The following is a 16,160-nucleotide window of genomic DNA, read 5'->3' on the forward strand; positions in this document are numbered from 1 at the left end:
ATCATGTCCTTTATTTCGGCGTAGACAGGAAACTTCACTCCTCACCCCCATGGCCCCCCTCCAGGTCCCACATGAGGTCCAGCTGTGACCCAGCTGCAGCCTGGAGCCTCCACACCAAGGTCCATGCTTTCCTGGGGGGGCCTGATTGCCAAGGGCCTCCTGACGCCTGCCTCTTCCCCAAGCCCCAGCGTCTGCCCTGGCGGACTGCCTGAGCTGGGGGTGGGGGGGCGATCCGGGATGCTGACGCGTGCCAAAGCACCTTGCGCCCTGTGTGGGGGGTGTCTGCTGGTGTGGAGGAGCTGCCCCGTCCTTCCTCACACTGACCAGGGGCTTCAGTCACGCTGCCTGGGGTCAGCAAAAGGCCCCAGCCTAAGGGGAGGGGACAAAACCCTTCTTGGTGAGGAAGAGGTACTACGTAGGGTTGTGTTTCAACATCTGTCCCAGGTGCTTATTTTGCTAGTGTTGTGGGGCCTGGAGTAGAGACAGCCTGTGAGGGAACTGGGTGGGAAACCCTGGCTACCCAGGCAGGTGCCCCTACTGCCATTGGTCATTCCTTGCAGGACAGCCCCTTCCACACGAGGGTCTTTCCTGAAGCCACCGGAGTGCTGTTTCGGGGGGGGGGGGCGGCGCTCCATACCCTATAGGGGTGAAAGGCCTGGGGTCAGACTTTTGTACCTCCAACATCCTGCCATCCTCACAGCTACCAAGGTGTTCTTGCTCTTTGGGCCTCTATCCTCCTGAGGCCTAGCTGCCAGGATTAATGGCTCCATGGTTCTGGGCTTCTGGGTAGCCCATGAAAGGGTTGCTGTGGTAATGTCCCTAGTCTGTAACCTCTGTTGAAGGGGTCCACCTGCTCATTCCAGGAAATAGGGTCCCTTGGGGGCTGTGCCCTGGTACCCAGGGTTGGCCCCGCAGTACCCTCTGGGGGCTGTAGCCCCCACTGTCACTAGCCAGCATTATGGCTGCAGGGACCTCCTCCATCCTATTGGATTGGATTGCCCTATTGGCCTTGGCACCCATAGGTGGGGCCATGGCGCCTTTTTAGCTGCCCAACAGCGGATGGAAAAGCATGTGTGGCAGGCAGGGGCTTCCCCAAAGAGATGGCGTGGGTGCTGAAGCCTCAACTCCAGGAGCAGGGGCGTGCGCAGGAGGGGCTTGATTGCCGCCTGTGGCTGTTTCCCAGCTGCTGTCCCTTCAGGAGGAGCAGCTATGCCTCCAGAGGCCAGGTCAGGAGTGGGGAAACGGGTGTGGTAAGTAGGCGAGGGGAACAGGGCGCTCTGGCTGATTTGTCCCCATCCTGGGAGTGCGTCTGTCCGCGTGCAGGGCACGCCTGTGTTTCGGCCACGCGTGCGGCGGGGGCGGGCGGCTCCGTGACGCGGCACCAGGCGGAGCGGGCGGAGCGCACGGGCCGGGGCGGAGCGGAGTCATCCGCAGAGCAGCCCCTCCCGGCCGTGGCCGTCGACCCCCGGCCCCCGGCCCCGGCTCTATGGACAGAAGCTCGCTGCTGCAGCTTATTCAGGAGCAGGTGCGTTGGGGAAGAGGGGCGCAGGCACCGCCCCTGCCGCGCCCCTCCGCCGTTGGGTTCGACTGAGCAAACAGATCTCCCAGAGCCCCGGCCCAGCCCCCGCCCCGCTCATGTCCACTCCTCAAACCCCTTCCTGCATGACCTTGGCCCGTAGCCTGAGACCCCCCAGGAGAGGGTGAGCCAGGCCAGGGTGACTGGGGAGGAGCAGGAGGGAGGGTGACTGTCCTCAGACCATAGCCCTACCCTTTCAGGATGGGCAGAGCCAAAATGAGGTAGGGAGCCCACTGGTGGCTTGGGACCCAGGCGTCGGTTCCCTGGCAGCTTCTAGAACCATGTGGGCACAGGGATCTAGCCCAAGGGTGTTGGGAGACTGCTTCCAGCTGGCCTGCCACAGCCCTTAGGTCTGTGGGCTCGTCCACCCTCAGGCCTTGGCCAGCGCCACCTCCCACCCCCCACCCCCACCCCAGCAGCTGGACCCTGAGAACACAGGCTTCATCGGTGCGGACACCTTCACTGGCTTGGTGCACAGCCATGAGCTGCCCCTGGATCCAGCCAAGCTGGACATGCTGGTGGCCCTGGCCCAGAGCAACGAGCGGGGCCAGGTCTGCTACCAGGAGCTGGTGGACCTGGTCAGTGCTACAGTGGGTAGGCAGCAGGGTGGGGGCTCAGGACTTGGCCAGCATATTGCACTGGCTGGAGTTGGGTGGGCAGGTGGTTCCTCTTCCCTGTTTTTCCCACGGGGTGGGACCTCAGACCCTGTGAGGAGCTGGGCAGAGCAGGCGGGCATGGAGGTCATGAGGGTGGTACGATGTCCCCCGCCCCCCAGATCAGCAGCAAGCGTTCCAGCAGTTTTAAACGGGCCATCGCCAGTGGACAGCGGGCGCTGCCCGGGGATGGGATGCTGGATGAGCCAGGCCCGGGTGTCTACAAGCGGTTTGTGCGCTACGTGGCCTATGAGATCTTGCCCCGAGAGGTGGACCGCCACTGGTACTTCTACCGGCACCGCAGCTGCCCACCCCCTGTGTTTATGGCCTCGGTCACCCTGGCCCAGGTGAGCCTGCCCGCCTGTTCACCACCCACATCCCTGGCCTGGCCCAGTCCTAATGTCCTTTTCTCTTAGATCATCGTGTTCCTGTGCTATGGGGCCCGCCTCAACAAGTGGGTGCTGCAGACCTACCACCCTGAATACATGAAGAGCCCCCTCGTATACCACCCTGGCCACCGAGCCCGGGCCTGGCGCTTCCTCACCTACATGTTCATGCATGTCGGGTGAGTGAGGGCCCACTCCTGGCACTCCGACTTAGAAGTGGCTGTGGCTGGGGGCCTGATGGCTGTTCCCACCCCTCATACCCATTTGCCCCCACATGGCCAGGCTGGAGCAGCTGGGGTTCAACGCGCTCCTACAGCTAATGATTGGGGTGCCCCTGGAGATGGTGCACGGCCTGCTCCGCATCAGCCTGCTCTACCTGGCTGGCGTGCTGGCAGGTGAGGCAGGCACATAGCCCCTGGCTACCTCACTGACAGGCCTCACCCTCATAGATGTCCCCTTGCTTCACACAGGTTCCCTGACTGTTTCCATCACTGACATGCGGGCCCCTGTGGTGGGGGGCTCTGGCGGAGTCTACGCCCTGTGCTCTGCACACCTGGCCAATGTCGTCATGGTAATAAGACAGCCTGGGTGGGTGTGGGAGGGGCCCATGAGGCTAGCCTCATGGCCTGTCTCATGCCTCATCAGAACTGGGCTGGGATGAGGTGTCCCTACAAGCTGCTGAGAATGGTGCTGGCCCTGGTGTGCAGTAAGTAGGGGCGAAGGATGTCAGGGCAGGGGGATGGAGGGAGGATTGAGCCCAGGGCCAGGGCACCTCCCATGTGCCAACTCCCTCTGCAGTGAGCTCCGAGGTGGGCCGGGCTGTGTGGCTGCGCTTCTCTCCACCACTGCCTGCCTCGGGCCCACAGCCCAGCTTCATGGCGCACCTGGCTGGTGCAGTGGTGGGGGTCAGCATGGGCCTGACCATCCTGCGCAGCTATGAGGAGCGCCTCCGGGACCAGTGTGGCTGGTGGGTGGTGCTGCTTGCCTATGGCACCTTTCTGCTCTTCGCCATCTTCTGGAACATCTTTGCCTACGACCTGCTGGGCGCCCACGTCCCCCCACCACCCTGAGGGGTTCCTGGGGGCTTCATGGGCTAGGGCATGGCCTGCATGTCCACCTTCTGTGAATGTACATCTCAAGACTGCTTCTCCATGAGGGCAGATGGCCCCTGTGGCCTGCTGAGTCCAGGCCAAGCCTTATACCAGCTCTGGCCCCCCTGCCAGGCCTGGGTGGGGGTTAGGACTGCTGGGCCAGGCTGGGCAGTGGAGGTCCCAGGGGTGGCCTCAGAGGTGACCCTATCCTGGCCTCCCCCCCCACCCCCGGACTTGCAGTCTGAGCCTTTTTGGAGAATAAATAAATATTTTACACAGCACCAAGTGGCTGTATTGGGGCTCTGGGGGCTGGTCTGGCCTACCCTCCAACTCACTGAGCAGACCATGAGGGCTCTTCTCGTCCTGTGGGCAGCTTGGATCCCTCCTTGCTCCTCTGCACCTGTATGAGGCGTGTCTGTGTGGGAGGTGGGAGCCCTTGGGGAGGGGCTGTGAACCTCATAGTCGAGTGAGTCCAGCAAGCTTTTATTGAGCTCTGACAGTCACATGGCAGGTGAGTAGGCCACAGCCAAGTTCAGTTGGCCTGGGTCCTGCACTTCTTGCCTAGCCTGGTATTCTCAGGGGTTGCTGGGCTAGGGGCTGAGGTCAGGGAGCAGGTTGGGGCACGGCTTCTGCCCCACAGCCCAAGTCCATTGTGCTGTTGCCACTCGGTGAGGGGTCCACACCCCAATGCGTTACCTAGGAAAGGGCACAGGGAGTTTGGGGCTTGGGGCACTGGCCACCCTGCCCTGTGGGACAGATTTGCACATTCCACCCTGATTGGAGTCCTGGATGCGCTCTTGGCCCAACAGTCCCGTCACCTCAGCTCTGGGCTGTGGCGTGCCCTGCGCCTGGCCCAGCACCAACAGATAGTACCTGAGAGTATACTGCAGGGCTGGCAGGCCTGGCACTGCTGCATCAGACATGAAGGCTTCTGGAAGAAGCGAAGGACCAGCACTCAGACCCCGCCAGTATCAGAACCACTTCAGTGTGGGGTGCCATTCCCAGTGACCTCTGTCACCATGGTCATTGGTTCATATCACAAGGACACTAACAGGTCCTGTCCGTTACGCCCATGTAATCAGCCCTCCTCACTGTGACTCCTCTGCAGCAGACTTGGGTTAGGTGGGGTGGTCACTGGTGGTGGACCTGACAGTGTGTCCCACAAGCGAGGAACCACCCCCAGCAGAAAGCCCCGCCGCATGGCGCAAAGGGCCACCCCTAATGCCAGGGGGTGGGTCAACCGGCTGACCTGACAGTGTGTCCCACAAGCGAGGAACCACCCCCAGCAGAAAGCCCCGCCGCATGGCGCAAAGGGCCACCCCTAATGCCAGGGGGTGGGTCAACCGGCTGAGGTTCCTCCCCCTATGTGGGAGCCCCTCACTGCCAGCTTCCAAGCCAGCAGCGGTTTCAGCTCGTCTGGTGTCACGTGCTTCTCTGCGCTCAGCCCTCGATGGCTTCATGCAAATCCTCTCGATACCTGGGGTAGGGTGGTGATGATAGGCTGAGCCACGGGGATTGCCCACCCTACTGATGCCCCCGCCACCCTACTGTCTGCCCAGGGCTTCCAGTTGCCACTGGGGGTCCGTGCCAGTCCACAGCACCCATCCGCAGCGCGCCAGACTGCCTAACGGCTCCGGCCTTATCGGGCGGGGCCCTGGGTGGGCGAGGGAGTCTGCAGGGCATGGGCGGGGCCAACTTCTGGAAGGACACCTCCCTGATTTGAGGGGTGGAGCTGCCGGGGTAGCCCTGGGAGCTGCTCCAGACTTCCGCCAACGACAACGCGATTAGTATTGTCCCGGCCCACGAGGCCGTCAGCCCCGCCCCACAGAGCATGCGGCGCAAGCGCAGCCTCGCCCACCTGCTCGTGTCTGTCTGTCCCACTTACTCCGCCCCACGCGGCCGGAAGTTCCGGTGGCGGGTCGCTGGACCGGGCCCGAGCGGATCGCGGGCTCGGGCTGCGAGCTTCTACTGCGGGCGCAGGACGGGCCGGGAGCGGAGTCTGGGAGTGGAGCCCAGGCTGTACCGCGCGGCGCCATGAAGGGCAAAGAGGAGAAGGAGGGCGGCGCACGGCTGGGCGCCGCTGGCGGAAGCCCGGAGAAGAGCCCGAGTGCGCAGGAGCTCAAGGAGCAGGGCAACCGGCTCTTCGTGGGCCGCAAGTACCCAGAGGCGGCGGCCTGCTACGGCCGTGCCATCGTGAGTGTACCCGTGTCCGGGGAGGGAACGGGCGTCCCGGCCAGGGGAGGGGGTGGGGCCTGCCCAGCCGCGCTCCTCGAACCTTCTGAGGGTTTTGGCTCCAACGGGGAAGGGGCACCTGAGTTCCCAGGACTCAGTGATGGTCTTGTTTCAAGGATGCCGAGGCCGCGATTCTTTAGCCTAGTGTTGGTTGCGGGAGAATTACGACGTGTGGGAGTTTAAGGGCCCTTGAGGTGGGGCCAGGGAGGCCCAGGTCCAAAAGCTGATCTCCACAAGTCTGGGAAACTTACCTTTACAAAACTTACTGGAGTCGAGAGGGCACAGGCAGGCATCAGGGCCAGGACACCATCCTCCCTCCACCCATTCTCAGGGTTCAGAGCCTTTGAAGCTGTAAAACCTCTTAATGTCTTTGACTCCAACTGTGGATCCCAAGCCAGGACAGGGCCTGGGACAGAGGTGGCAGGTGAGTTCATTCCCTCATGCTCACTGGCCTGCCTTGGTGCCCAGACCCGGAATCCCCTGGTGGCAGTATATTACACCAACCGGGCACTGTGCTACCTGAAGATGCAGCAGCATGAGCAGGCCCTGGCTGACTGCCGGCGTGCCCTGGAGCTGGATGGGCAGTCTGTGAAGGCACACTTCTTCCTGGGGCAATGCCAGTTGGAGATGGAGAGCTACGATGAGGCGATTGCTAACCTGCAGCGAGGTAGGCTTGCAAGCTGACTGGTTATTGGGGTACCTGGGACCAGACAGGTAGACTGGCCAGGTGACCTGAAGCCTCTGTTCCTCCAGCCTACAATTTAGCTAAGGAGCAGCGGCTCAACTTTGGGGATGACATCCCCAGTGCTTTGCGCATTGCCAAGAAGAAGCGCTGGAATAGCATCGAGGAACGGCGCATCCACCAGGAGAATGAGCTGCACTCCTACCTCACGCGACTCATCGTGGCCGAGCGTGAGAGGTGGGTTGTGGTGACAGACTCTAGGAACGACACCCCCCATGCCCACCAAGTCACCACTTTAAGTCATGAACACAAGTGTTTATTGAAGGCCAACCCCAGTGAACAAGAGACAGGAGAACAAAGCTTGAATAAGCTTGAGGTTGGGGTGGAGTCTGACCTTTCCTGGCCAGACATCTCTGACCAGCTCCTGGTCAACCTCCAGGGAACTGGAAGAGTGTCAGCGGAACCACGAGGGTGATGAGGATGATGGCCACATCCGGGCCCAGCAGGCCTGCATCGAGGCCAAGCACGTGAGGGTGCCCCAGCCCATGTGTGGGTCTGTGTGTTCGCATGCACGAGATATGAGGGTGTCCCTGACTTCTGTTGGGTCTGTGACTGGGGAAGGGAGACGGGATGTCTGGCCCATGCATGGCTGCTTGGTTCTTTGCAGGACAAGTACTTAGCAGACATGGATGAGCTCTTCTCCCAGGTAGATGAGAAGAGGAAGGTGAGTTGTCTGTTCTCTGAGCCTGGGGCCTACAAGCAGTAGGAACTGGAGTGGTGTCCCCTTCCTGATCCTTGTCCTCACCCCGTGTAATGCAGAAGCGAGATATCCCTGACTACCTGTGTGGCAAAATCAGCTTTGAGTTGATGCGGGAGCCGTGCATCACACCTAGCGGCATCACCTATGACCGAAAGGACATTGAGGAGCACCTGCAGGTGAGGGCCCATGGGCACTGGGGGTAGGGCCCTTGCCCACCAAGTACCTTCTGACCTTGTTGTCACTGCAGCGTGTGGGCCACTTTGACCCTGTGACCCGGAGCCCTCTGACCCAGGAACAGCTCATCCCCAACCTGGCCATGAAAGAGGTCATCGATGCGTTCATCTCTGAGAATGGCTGGGTGGAGGACTACTGAGGCAGGGCAAGTGGGAGGGCCAATTGTCCCACACTGCCTGGCACCCTGGCCTGGGAGAGCCTCGGGGCAGGAGCCCCCAGCCCCTGTACACAGTTTGTGTACCTGGATCCCTGCTCTGGTGTTCCCAGCCTGTCTTCCATCAGTTCTGCTGGTAGGCTGTGAGCGCTCCCACCCCCCTCTCCCCCCGTCTTTTTTCTGGGCCGGAAATAGCAGGCTAGGGTGGTTTGGGCTGAGGCTGCTGCTGCCACCACTGTCCCAGTAATAAAATCTGTGAGCAGTTTAGGGGTGTGTGCTGGTGTGCGACTGCGCTCGCCAGCTGCCCGCTCTGGCTAGCTGAGGAAAGTAGAGATGAAAACACTGGTGTCGAGGTTGAACGTGGCATGCCACCATCGGTCAGGGAAGTATAGAACCTGGATGGGGTGGGGCACAGGGATTAGTGGGGGATCCTCAGTCCAACTCAGGCTGACTCCCTCCTGCCAGCCACTGACCTCACCAGCCTGGACAGTGCACTCCAAGGGCCGTGTAGATGGTGTCAGGGTGGGGTAGGTATCCTGGAGCCAGGCCAGAGTTGTCTTGTTGGGGTGGAACTCAGGTGTCTTCTCAGGGGGATACAGGAACCAGCGCTAGGGGAGGGAGCGGCAGGGTTACTCTCTGGGTTGTGGTTAGTGAGCCCCAAGTCTCAGCTACCACCCTGGGCTGACCTTGCGTCCGTAGATCACTTCTGAGAAGCCAGGTCCATGCCAGTGGAAGGGTACCCCAGAGCCAGTTCCTATGGGGTCATTTATGAGCAGCTAGTGACAAAACCTAAAGTGCAAGCCCCATCCCCCAAACCCCTTGGTCCTAAAAGCACCCACCTGCGATGCCAAAGCTATAAGCAGGAGTGGTACCCAGGAGACTGAATGGGGGTGGGATGTAGTGCCGAAAGAGTGATGCCCATTCAGTAAAATTGTTGTCCCCAAAGAAGTACAGGGTGTCTGCCAGAAGAGAACACAGGAGGGTGCAGGGATCCTGGCACCTGCGCACTCCCAAGTGCCCCCTTTCCACCCTACTGCCACCAACCCAAGTGCTCACCATTTCCCAGGGAGTTGGGATCCTGGGGATGCAGCAGCTGCTCCACATACTCCTGGAAGAGTACGTCCACTGCGGGGAAAGGGCTGGTCAGGACTGATCGATGCTGCCCAGCAGGCTGGGCGGGGAGGTGGGGCAGCTCACCTTTCTGGTAGGAGTAGGTATTGGCAGTGCTCAGGCGCACGACATTGTTCCCAAATGAGGCCAACAGCCTTTCGCGGGAGCAGAGAGCCCGGAACCTCTGCAAGGAAGTGGGGGAAAGAGGACTTAAGGGTCTGGCCCCATGGGGGCAAAATTTGGCCAGAGTAAGGAGCACTCACTGAGTTGTCCGTGAGCCCCAGCAGAATGACAGGTCTGGTGAAGGCATAGCTGGAAGAAATGGCAGAATCACGGTCGGGTTTCACCCACTGCCAACCCCACGCATTCACTCTAAGAGGAGGTCGTTGGGAGGTGGCCTCGGGAAAATCAAGGTGGCAGGCAACGGGTGTAACAGCATTGATTCAGGGTGATGGAGATCCTCCACAGGTTTTCGGGCGTAGGAGGTGTGGCAGTGTGGGAAGGCTCACGTACTGCTGAATGAACTCGGTGTAGCTGAGGTCAGCTAGGCGATCTATTGTGCAATGCTCTTCCGCCACGGCTGCTACTGCCCTGGATCCGCGCCGCTGCCTGTGGGTACAGCCAGTCAATGACCCGGGCCACCCGGTAGTGCTCCCCCTCCCCAGTTGCCCGGCGCTCACCACCCTCCGTCGTTCTCATTTGTGGAGCCTGGCTGGGCAGGAACGGGCAGCATCCAGAGCACAAGCAGCAAGAGAGGACGCACCTTCGGCGCCATGAGCCTGTCGCCGCCAGGCACGACGGGAGTTCTGTTGTTGTGGCAACAGCCCGGGCACTGGTACGATTCCCGGAAGCTGCCTCATTTGGCCCGCCTATTGAGAGGCGGAACTTCCGGAAAACAAAACAGAAATGATGCAGATGCTAGTAACTTCTGCCAGTTCTCGTGGGTACACCGCCTCCCGCCCACCAGTCATCCAATGGTGAGGGCTGGGCAACCTGCGGCGCTACCGACAGGGTGACAGGCAGCTTCATACTGCGACTCCATTTTCTTTATTTGGTTCACAAGCTCCAGCATTCTCCCTCCCTCACAGGGCAAGTGGATCAGGAGTACTCGCACAGATGGCCACAGCCAGCAGGGCAGTGGGAGCTGCCCTCTAGCCACTTCATGATATGCTGCAGGTGCCCCCCGTGACTGCAGCCCTGGCACCACACAAACAAACCCTTAACCACGTGGTGGCAGACTGCACACATGCTTGCACATCGGTGGCACCTGTCACAGACCCAGCCACGACTACTCATGGGCCGCTTGCAATGGCTGCAGTTGACGTGCAGGGTGGTGGAGGCCTGGTTGAGGCAGCTGATGGCGCGGCTGGTACTGAGCTTGACTACCTGGTTGGACACGTTCCAGAGGCAGAAGCGCTGCAGCAGATCGATGTAGGACGTGTACCAGTGCTCCTGGTGGTGCAAGGGAGAGAGGAGGGAGATGGGAGGCCAGGGTTGTGGGCACACTGAGCGGTTTCACCCCAGTGTGCTGGGTGCAGACAGGTGTGCAGGGAGAGACCCTCCTCCGCAGCTCACCAACCTGGGTCTGCTCATCGATGTCTTTGCGGACACGTTCACCCAGCACGATGAGCACAGATACAGCCATCTGCACGTCACCTTGCTCAGCATAAAAGCGTAGCATGTCACACACTAGGGCGCTGAAGAAGTCAGGTGGCAGGCGGCTGTCATACAGTGCGTGAGAGACAGAGATAAGCGAGAAAGAGGAGTCCATAGGTGCCAAGGAGGCCACATCTGCCTCACTACCGCTCACGTGCGGTGAGTCGGCCTTGTCCTGTAGGTGTTCAGGGCCTGGCGGCGTGTCCACAATCTCATGGCGCAGGGGGAAGGCTTCCTGGGGCAGTATGTACTCAGGCTCCTCGGCTGCGAAGCAGGGGCCAGGAAGGCAAGGTATGAGCCTCGGGTCCTGCCTTCCAGTCCCGCCCCTCCCAGTTCCCACTCACCGTGTGTGTGTTCTGGATCCAGCAGATACAACTCATCTTCCTCGCCCTCTACATCACCCAGCAGGTAGTCAGCAGGCACATCACTGCCCTCTGTCTCCTCATTATCTGCCAGGGGAGGGATTTCCACTGCTGGTTTGCTCTGGGATGCCCTGGCCCCACTCCCAGCAATGTCCGGTGCTACCCTCCAGCCTACCCTCATTGGTGATGAGCGTGGCTGAGGAATCGAGCAGCACCGTGTCGCTCCGTGTGTCACCCTTGCTGCGGTCGAGCCGGGTCTCACTACCCAGTCCTTGGGCCATATCCTTTAGATTGAAACTGGGGGGCAGGGAAGGCTGGTAGGTGGGTAGGCTCCAGCAGTCCCACCCTCTGAGAGAGCCGCCACCAGGGATCTACCTGTTCATGAGTGGCAGGCCACAGGAGCTGCCCTTGCCCATACTGTGGTTGAGATTGGTAGTAGACACCAGGCCAGGGCTACAGTAGATGATCCGTAGCATGGTCCATGTCTGTGCCACCTAGGGGTGGACACCAGTCACTCACACGCTCCTCGGTCTCTAGTACCCCATGCAGGTCCCCACCCTGGATGGAACCAAAACTCTCAGCGTTCAGTTGCCCCAATGATCCAATGTCCTGGCCCACCCCAGGTAGGGAAACCGAGGCCTATAGGAATGACAGAAACCCAGCCCCAACCCTGCAGAGAACAGAAGGAAGCAGATGTGGGAGCTGGCCAATGTGGAAATGAGCCTGGGGTCCCAGGGAGATGATGAGAGCCAGAGTGGACCTGAGGAAGTCCAAAGCTAGAGTAGGGGGCTTAAGCCCTCTGATGCTCCACACCTGTATCCCCAGGGTGGCACTAGTATCTGCCCGGCTCTGTGGTCTTAAGCACCCTCAGTTATCAGTTATTGGGGCAGGTGAGGGTCAGTGGACTGAACTCAGGACAGGGTCTAGTTGCAGCAGTTGGAAGAGCCCCTTGACCTTGCCCCAAGGTCATGGCTCCTGGGCCCACCTCAGCCCAGCCCCACCTACCTGGTTTCTGCCCAGCTCCCGAGCCACTTTGGAATTGTGGTCACAGAGCTCAGCCAGTGGCCGGCCAGCCAGGGCGTAACGCTCAGCAGTGTCCACAAACCAGCTCATGCTGCCACCGCTAGGCTCTGTCTCAAAGATGCTGAGGGCACTGGAGGCGAGCCCCGCGAAGGGCTCAGCAGGGTCTAGTTTGCGCTTGAAGAAAATGGGGTGGCGGCGATCACCAGCATAGGGTTTGCGCCCGGACTCAGTGGCCACTAGGCTCTCCTTGGCAGCAAAGGCCAGGTCTCCAAAAAGGCCATAACAGAGGCCCTCAGGGTTGGCACGCTCAACAGGCTGGCTGGCATCACGGAACAGGTGCTGACACAGTGTGCTGTCCTTGGAGCCAGAGAGCAGGAAGGAGGGGTCATGTGGATGGCGCCAAGCGATGCCTGTTGTGACGTCTCGGTGCTCCTCGAACATGGCTGCAGGCACAAAGGGCCTGCGCACGTCCCACACGTAGATGTTGTGGTCTACCATCATGGAGCACGTGGCCAAGTGGTGGCGGCACTCAGGTCGCCATTTAACTCTGGCCACTGAGGCAATGGTTTGGACACAGTGCACCTCCTTGGCACGTTGCGTGGTCATGTCCCAGACCTTCACCATCTTGTCACGCCCACCTGTGGCCAGCCAGCCCCTATGGAAGGCCCATGAAGCCCTCAGTTTCCTCTCCTAGGATGAGATGGTTCCCCCACTCTCTGGCTCACAGGACTTGAGGCAGTGAGAGAGCTCCTCTGTGAGCACCACCCAGCCCGCCCTGCTGCCCCTGCCCTTAGCCCACCACCTACCTGTCTTCGGGGTGCCAATCGCAGCAGAAGACAGGCCCATTGTGGGCTGTGAACATCCTCTCACAACGGTCAGGGCGCCGAATGTCCCAGAGCTGCACATTGCCATTCTCAAAGGTGGAGGCAAAGGTGAAGTAGTCCCGAAGGCTGAACTGGACATCCCGCACACTCTCAGACTGGCCTGTGGGCAGGATGTCAATGGAGAGAGATGAGTGGGGCAGCCCACTGGGCACTCCAGGAGGGAGAGTGGCCAAAAAAGGAGCGGCTGTGGACCCTCTGAGAGGAGAGGCCTCACAGACACAACAGCCTGGGCTGGGGAATAGGACATCAGACATTGGTTTCTTTTTTAAAAAATATTTTTATTTTATTTTATTTTAGAGAGAGAGGAAGGGAGGGAGAAAGAGAGGCCAAGGAATATTGGTGTGACTGGCTGCCTTCTGCAAGGGCCCCAATTAGGAACAGAGCATGGAGCCTGCAACCCAGACATGTGCCCTGACCAGGAATCGAACTGGCGACCTCTCAGCTTGCAGGATCTTGCCCAACCAACTAACCCATGTCAGCCAGTGCCAAACATCTGGTAGTTTCTGACACAAACTCCTGGACCTCGCTTTTCCCTGGATTCTTCCTCTGATGTCAGTTCTTGTACAAACCTGGAGCCCAGCTTCAGGACTGGGCATCAGAGCGCTGGGTGAACAGGATCCTCACTGGGCCGCCTGTCCACACTCCACAAGGAGTTCTGAGGACCCTGAAGGAGGCAGAGATGAGGGCACCCCAGCTTCTGCCCAGTCCTTCCACCTTGGGCTCAGCTATAACCAGCTCCTTCCACCTTGAGCTGGAGCTCCGGGTCAACTCCAGAGGACTGGAGGCTTCGAGGGTCCATATTCACCCCCATAAACTGCTACTCCAAGAGCATCTGAGAGCAGTGTCCCACTTTACCCCAGCATAGGTAACTCAGGGTCTGTCTTAAGGGACCTCTACCCTCAATTCTCCAAGGCCTCTGCCCTGTGCTTCACTTGGTTCCATCAAGGTGGATAAAGGAGAACTGGCTCACCATCACTGACAGGGAGATGGGCATGCTGGGAAAATAATTACGGTGGGGATCAGGCAGTGCACCCCACCTCCTCTGCATCGCTGAGCTGAGGACCTTGGAAATCCCAGAGGACTTCCTACAATGAGACAGCCTGGAACTCTGAGGTAACGGAAGAGGAGGCAGCGAAACACCATCTGCTCCACCACCGACGTTGGCTGTGGGCTTGCTCAGGCTCTGCCCTCTTCCTCATCCCATTCCCAGCCTCAACTCTTGCTGGCCCTGCTGGGTGCATGAGAGCTGCAGCCACACTTCAGCTACTGTTCACACTTCAACCATGTCAGCCTCCATCCCTCCCCTGCTGCTCCTCGACCCTCTCTTTCAGTCTCAGCTCGGCTTGTTCTTCCACCTTCCTTCACACATCTGAGTGCCTTTGATGCATGCAGCACTTCTTAACCTCCTGCACAGGCCAGCCACCTTCAAAGACTCACACCTGCCCAATCCGCCTCTGAGGTCCTCACCTGAGAAGGTACTGACAGAGTCCTTCCTGCGGAGGTCGAAGCACTTCATGAAGCCATCCTGGGAGCCGCTAAGCAGCACGTGGGCCTCGGAGGGGTGGAAGCAGACTTTGTTCACTGTGCGCTTATGTTCCGTGAACAGCTGGTCCTGCTTGTTGCGGGATGGCCGGCCCAGGTTCCATGTGACTACCACACCATTGGTGGCTGCTGTGGCCAGCAGGTTCTCATCCATCTGGTGCCAGACAACATCAGCGCAGCTCAGATTGAGCGAAGGCTTGCGGCCCACACGCAGGTTCAACTTCTCCACAAACTGTTCTTCCTCAATGGCATAGATCTTGAAGATGCTGCGGCCCGCCACAACCACCTGAGCCGCATCACGACACACACTGATGGCGTTGGCTGGCGCGTCCAGATGGCAGTGCATAGTATGGCCTGTCAGTGCACTGCTACCCAGGGCTGTGGTCACTCGGGACATCTTCTCCATGGCTGCACAGGAAGTGGAGACAGGAGGAGGTCGGTGAAGCCGACAGGGGGGCTGTCAGTTCAAACCCTTCCCCCTGATTGGATACCCCAAAACTGCTTAGACCTGGGCTAGTCAGTCAGTCTGACAGGCAAGTCCCATTACCCTGGCTAGACGGTCAGAAGATACTACAGCTGCCCTGAAGCTGGTAAGTCTCATGTCTGACTTGTGGGGAAGATCCTACATGGTCAGTCCCATCCCAGGCCACTTTTCCATGCCTCCGCGCCCCCCCGCCCCCAGTCAAATTTAGGCGGTCAGTGGACCTTCAGTCAGTCAATCCCGACAGAGAAGTGAGGTGGTTACCACCATCCACACAGTATCTGGGGTCTTCGGGGACAAAGCAGAAGGGCTAGGGAAGCCCGAAGGACAGAGGCGCAGGGGACCCGGAGGGACTTCAAGATCGAGCTGTTTAAGGAGCCTGAGAGATCCGGCGGGATGGGAGTCAGGAGACGCCGATGGATCGAAGTTGCGATGGCCTCGGGGAGCGGCGGCAGCGGCAACACAGAGGAACCAAAGGACCCTCTTCCTCCGCGAGCACCCAAATCATTTAGTAAAATTGCCCAGGCTAGCCGGAACCCATGCACCGGAAATAGCCTGTCTTTTTCCTGTCCGTCACCGGAAGTGGTCCTCTCTTATCAGCTCCTCGCCGGAAGCTGGCTCCCACACAGCAACAGTTCCGGATCTGGGACCAGGCCCAGTAAAGGCGGAGGTTTGGTTAAGTTCCTCAGTTCTGCCTCGGTGGTTGGTCTTTTTTTTTTTTTTTTTTAATCGCAGTTTTTATTACCAGTGCTCATCTTTTCCCCATGGCCTTTCAGCAAGTCCATGCATCACTAAACGAGCCCCGAATCCTTCCAATCGTCTCTGTCTCCTTCCTCAACTACCCTGAAACTCAAAATCAGGTTATCCTCAAGGCTTTCCCGGGCCCCTGTTCCCCGTGGTCTGAACTCCGCAGAGCAGCCAGGTACTACTCTTCGGCTAAGACGCCTCACAGCTCCCCACCACATCATGAATAAATCCCAACCCCCTGGCTTCCTCTCCCTGCGTTCCCCCAGCCACAGCGCTTTCCATTACTTCTTGCAGCCAGCCAAGCTCTCTCTTGCCTCGCGACCACTCGTGGCAGGCTCTCCCCTCTGCAGAACACATCTTCTCACCCTTGAGGGTTCCGTTCTCAAAGACCTTTTCTGGCCATCTCGTCTAACGTGGCTTCTCCAATCACTGCCACCTCTACTTATCACAACCCGTTCCTTTATTCACTGGTCATTGGCTATTGCATAAGAATATGAGCTCCACCAGGCAGCGATCACATCTATTTGATCTCCACAAACTCCAGCGCCTGACTGCCTGTTCACACAACCCTGTTCAAATGACCACCG

The 16,160-nt window shown here is 59.5% G+C and overlaps 4 protein-coding genes across 11 annotated transcripts; 2 read left to right on the forward strand and 2 right to left on the reverse strand.

Moving 5' to 3' along the window:
• Positions 1-52: 52 nt before the first annotated feature.
• Positions 53-3,987, forward strand: RHBDL1 (rhomboid like 1). 7 transcript variants are annotated; one of them, XM_037034560.1, is made up of 8 exons: positions 53-1,525; positions 1,951-2,170; positions 2,352-2,576; positions 2,646-2,794; positions 2,898-3,010; positions 3,086-3,186; positions 3,261-3,321; positions 3,414-3,987. In XM_037034560.1, the coding sequence occupies exons 1-8, from the start codon at positions 1,101-1,103 to the stop codon at positions 3,683-3,685; spliced, it is 1,566 nt and encodes a 521-aa protein (XP_036890455.1). In that variant the 5' UTR covers positions 53-1,100; the 3' UTR covers positions 3,686-3,987. The 7 variants fall into 7 exon arrangements, with proteins under 7 accessions (XP_036890455.1, XP_036890459.1, XP_036890456.1 ...); XM_037034564.1 differs by having other exon boundaries at positions 3,550-3,987; XM_037034561.1 differs by having other exon boundaries at positions 1,993-2,170.
• Positions 3,988-5,589: 1,602 nt separating this feature from the next.
• STUB1 (STIP1 homology and U-box containing protein 1) lies at positions 5,590-8,033 on the forward strand. Its single transcript, XM_037034604.1, has 7 exons — positions 5,590-5,899; positions 6,407-6,605; positions 6,692-6,857; positions 7,060-7,147; positions 7,288-7,344; positions 7,440-7,556; positions 7,628-8,033. Exons 1-7 carry the CDS (start codon positions 5,741-5,743, stop codon positions 7,751-7,753), a joined length of 912 nt encoding a protein of 303 aa, XP_036890499.1. The 5' UTR covers positions 5,590-5,740; the 3' UTR covers positions 7,754-8,033.
• Positions 6,915-9,730, reverse strand: JMJD8 (jumonji domain containing 8). The gene is made up of 9 exons (XM_037034621.1): positions 9,559-9,730; positions 9,392-9,487; positions 9,142-9,190; positions 8,966-9,062; positions 8,825-8,893; positions 8,608-8,727; positions 8,455-8,522; positions 8,242-8,376; positions 6,915-8,163 (listed from the first exon to the last, which is right to left on the reverse strand). The coding sequence occupies exons 1-9, from the start codon at positions 9,651-9,653 to the stop codon at positions 8,083-8,085; spliced, it is 810 nt and encodes a 269-aa protein (XP_036890516.1). The 5' UTR covers positions 9,654-9,730; the 3' UTR covers positions 6,915-8,082.
• A 17-nt stretch (positions 9,731-9,747) lies between these two features.
• On the reverse strand, positions 9,748-15,513 carry WDR24 (WD repeat domain 24). 2 transcript variants are annotated; one of them, XM_037034513.1, is made up of 9 exons: positions 15,051-15,513; positions 14,271-14,753; positions 12,726-12,903; positions 11,902-12,574; positions 11,272-11,390; positions 11,072-11,193; positions 10,879-10,983; positions 10,458-10,798; positions 9,748-10,330 (listed from the first exon to the last, which is right to left on the reverse strand). In XM_037034513.1, exons 2-9 carry the CDS (start codon positions 14,749-14,751, stop codon positions 9,977-9,979), a joined length of 2,373 nt encoding a protein of 790 aa, XP_036890408.1. In that variant the 5' UTR covers positions 14,752-14,753; positions 15,051-15,513; the 3' UTR covers positions 9,748-9,976. The 2 variants fall into 2 exon arrangements, with proteins under 2 accessions (XP_036890408.1, XP_036890407.1); XM_037034512.1 differs by having other exon boundaries at positions 15,091-15,512.
• Between the last annotated feature and the right edge of the window lie 647 nt (positions 15,514-16,160).

The sequence above is a fragment of the Sturnira hondurensis genome, unplaced genomic scaffold (assembly GCF_014824575.4).
Source record: "Sturnira hondurensis isolate 20B ecotype Veracruz unplaced genomic scaffold, ASM1482457v3 Scaffold0022179, whole genome shotgun sequence".
Taxonomy (NCBI): domain Eukaryota; kingdom Metazoa; phylum Chordata; class Mammalia; order Chiroptera; family Phyllostomidae; genus Sturnira; species Sturnira hondurensis.

What these genes read in the sequence shown, in the direction of transcription:
- JMJD8 (XM_037034621.1), bottom strand. Translation starts at nt 9,653, where the DNA reads ATGGCGCCGAAGGTGCGTCCTCTCTTGCTGCTTGTGCTCTGGATGCTG. An exon ending in AAGTGATCTACGGACGCAAG is followed by an intron (nt 8,377 to 8,454) that starts GTCAGCCCAGGG and finishes TCCCTCCCCTAG; the next exon opens with CGCTGGTTCCTGTATCCCCC. An exon ending in GCACTGTCCAGGCTGGTGAG is followed by an intron (nt 8,164 to 8,241) that starts GTCAGTGGCTGG and finishes CACCCCATCCAG; the next exon opens with GTTCTATACTTCCCTGACCG.
- STUB1 (XM_037034604.1), top strand. Translation starts at nt 5,741, where the DNA reads ATGAAGGGCAAAGAGGAGAAGGAGGGCGGCGCACGGCTGGGCGCCGCT. An exon ending in GATTGCTAACCTGCAGCGAG is followed by an intron (nt 6,606 to 6,691) that starts GTAGGCTTGCAA and finishes CTGTTCCTCCAG; the next exon opens with CCTACAATTTAGCTAAGGAG. An exon ending in ACATTGAGGAGCACCTGCAG is followed by an intron (nt 7,557 to 7,627) that starts GTGAGGGCCCAT and finishes TTGTCACTGCAG; the next exon opens with CGTGTGGGCCACTTTGACCC.
- WDR24 (XM_037034513.1), bottom strand. Translation starts at nt 14,751, where the DNA reads ATGGAGAAGATGTCCCGAGTGACCACAGCCCTGGGTAGCAGTGCACTG. An exon ending in GATTGGCACCCCGAAGACAG is followed by an intron (nt 12,575 to 12,725) that starts GTAGGTGGTGGG and finishes GGCCTTCCATAG; the next exon opens with GGGCTGGCTGGCCACAGGTG. An exon ending in GGATCCAGAACACACACACG is followed by an intron (nt 10,799 to 10,878) that starts GTGAGTGGGAAC and finishes CCTGCTTCGCAG; the next exon opens with CCGAGGAGCCTGAGTACATA.
- RHBDL1 (XM_037034560.1), top strand. Translation starts at nt 1,101, where the DNA reads ATGGCGTGGGTGCTGAAGCCTCAACTCCAGGAGCAGGGGCGTGCGCAG. An exon ending in TGCAGCTTATTCAGGAGCAG is followed by an intron (nt 1,526 to 1,950) that starts GTGCGTTGGGGA and finishes GTCCACCCTCAG; the next exon opens with GCCTTGGCCAGCGCCACCTC. An exon ending in TACATGTTCATGCATGTCGG is followed by an intron (nt 2,795 to 2,897) that starts GTGAGTGAGGGC and finishes CCACATGGCCAG; the next exon opens with GCTGGAGCAGCTGGGGTTCA.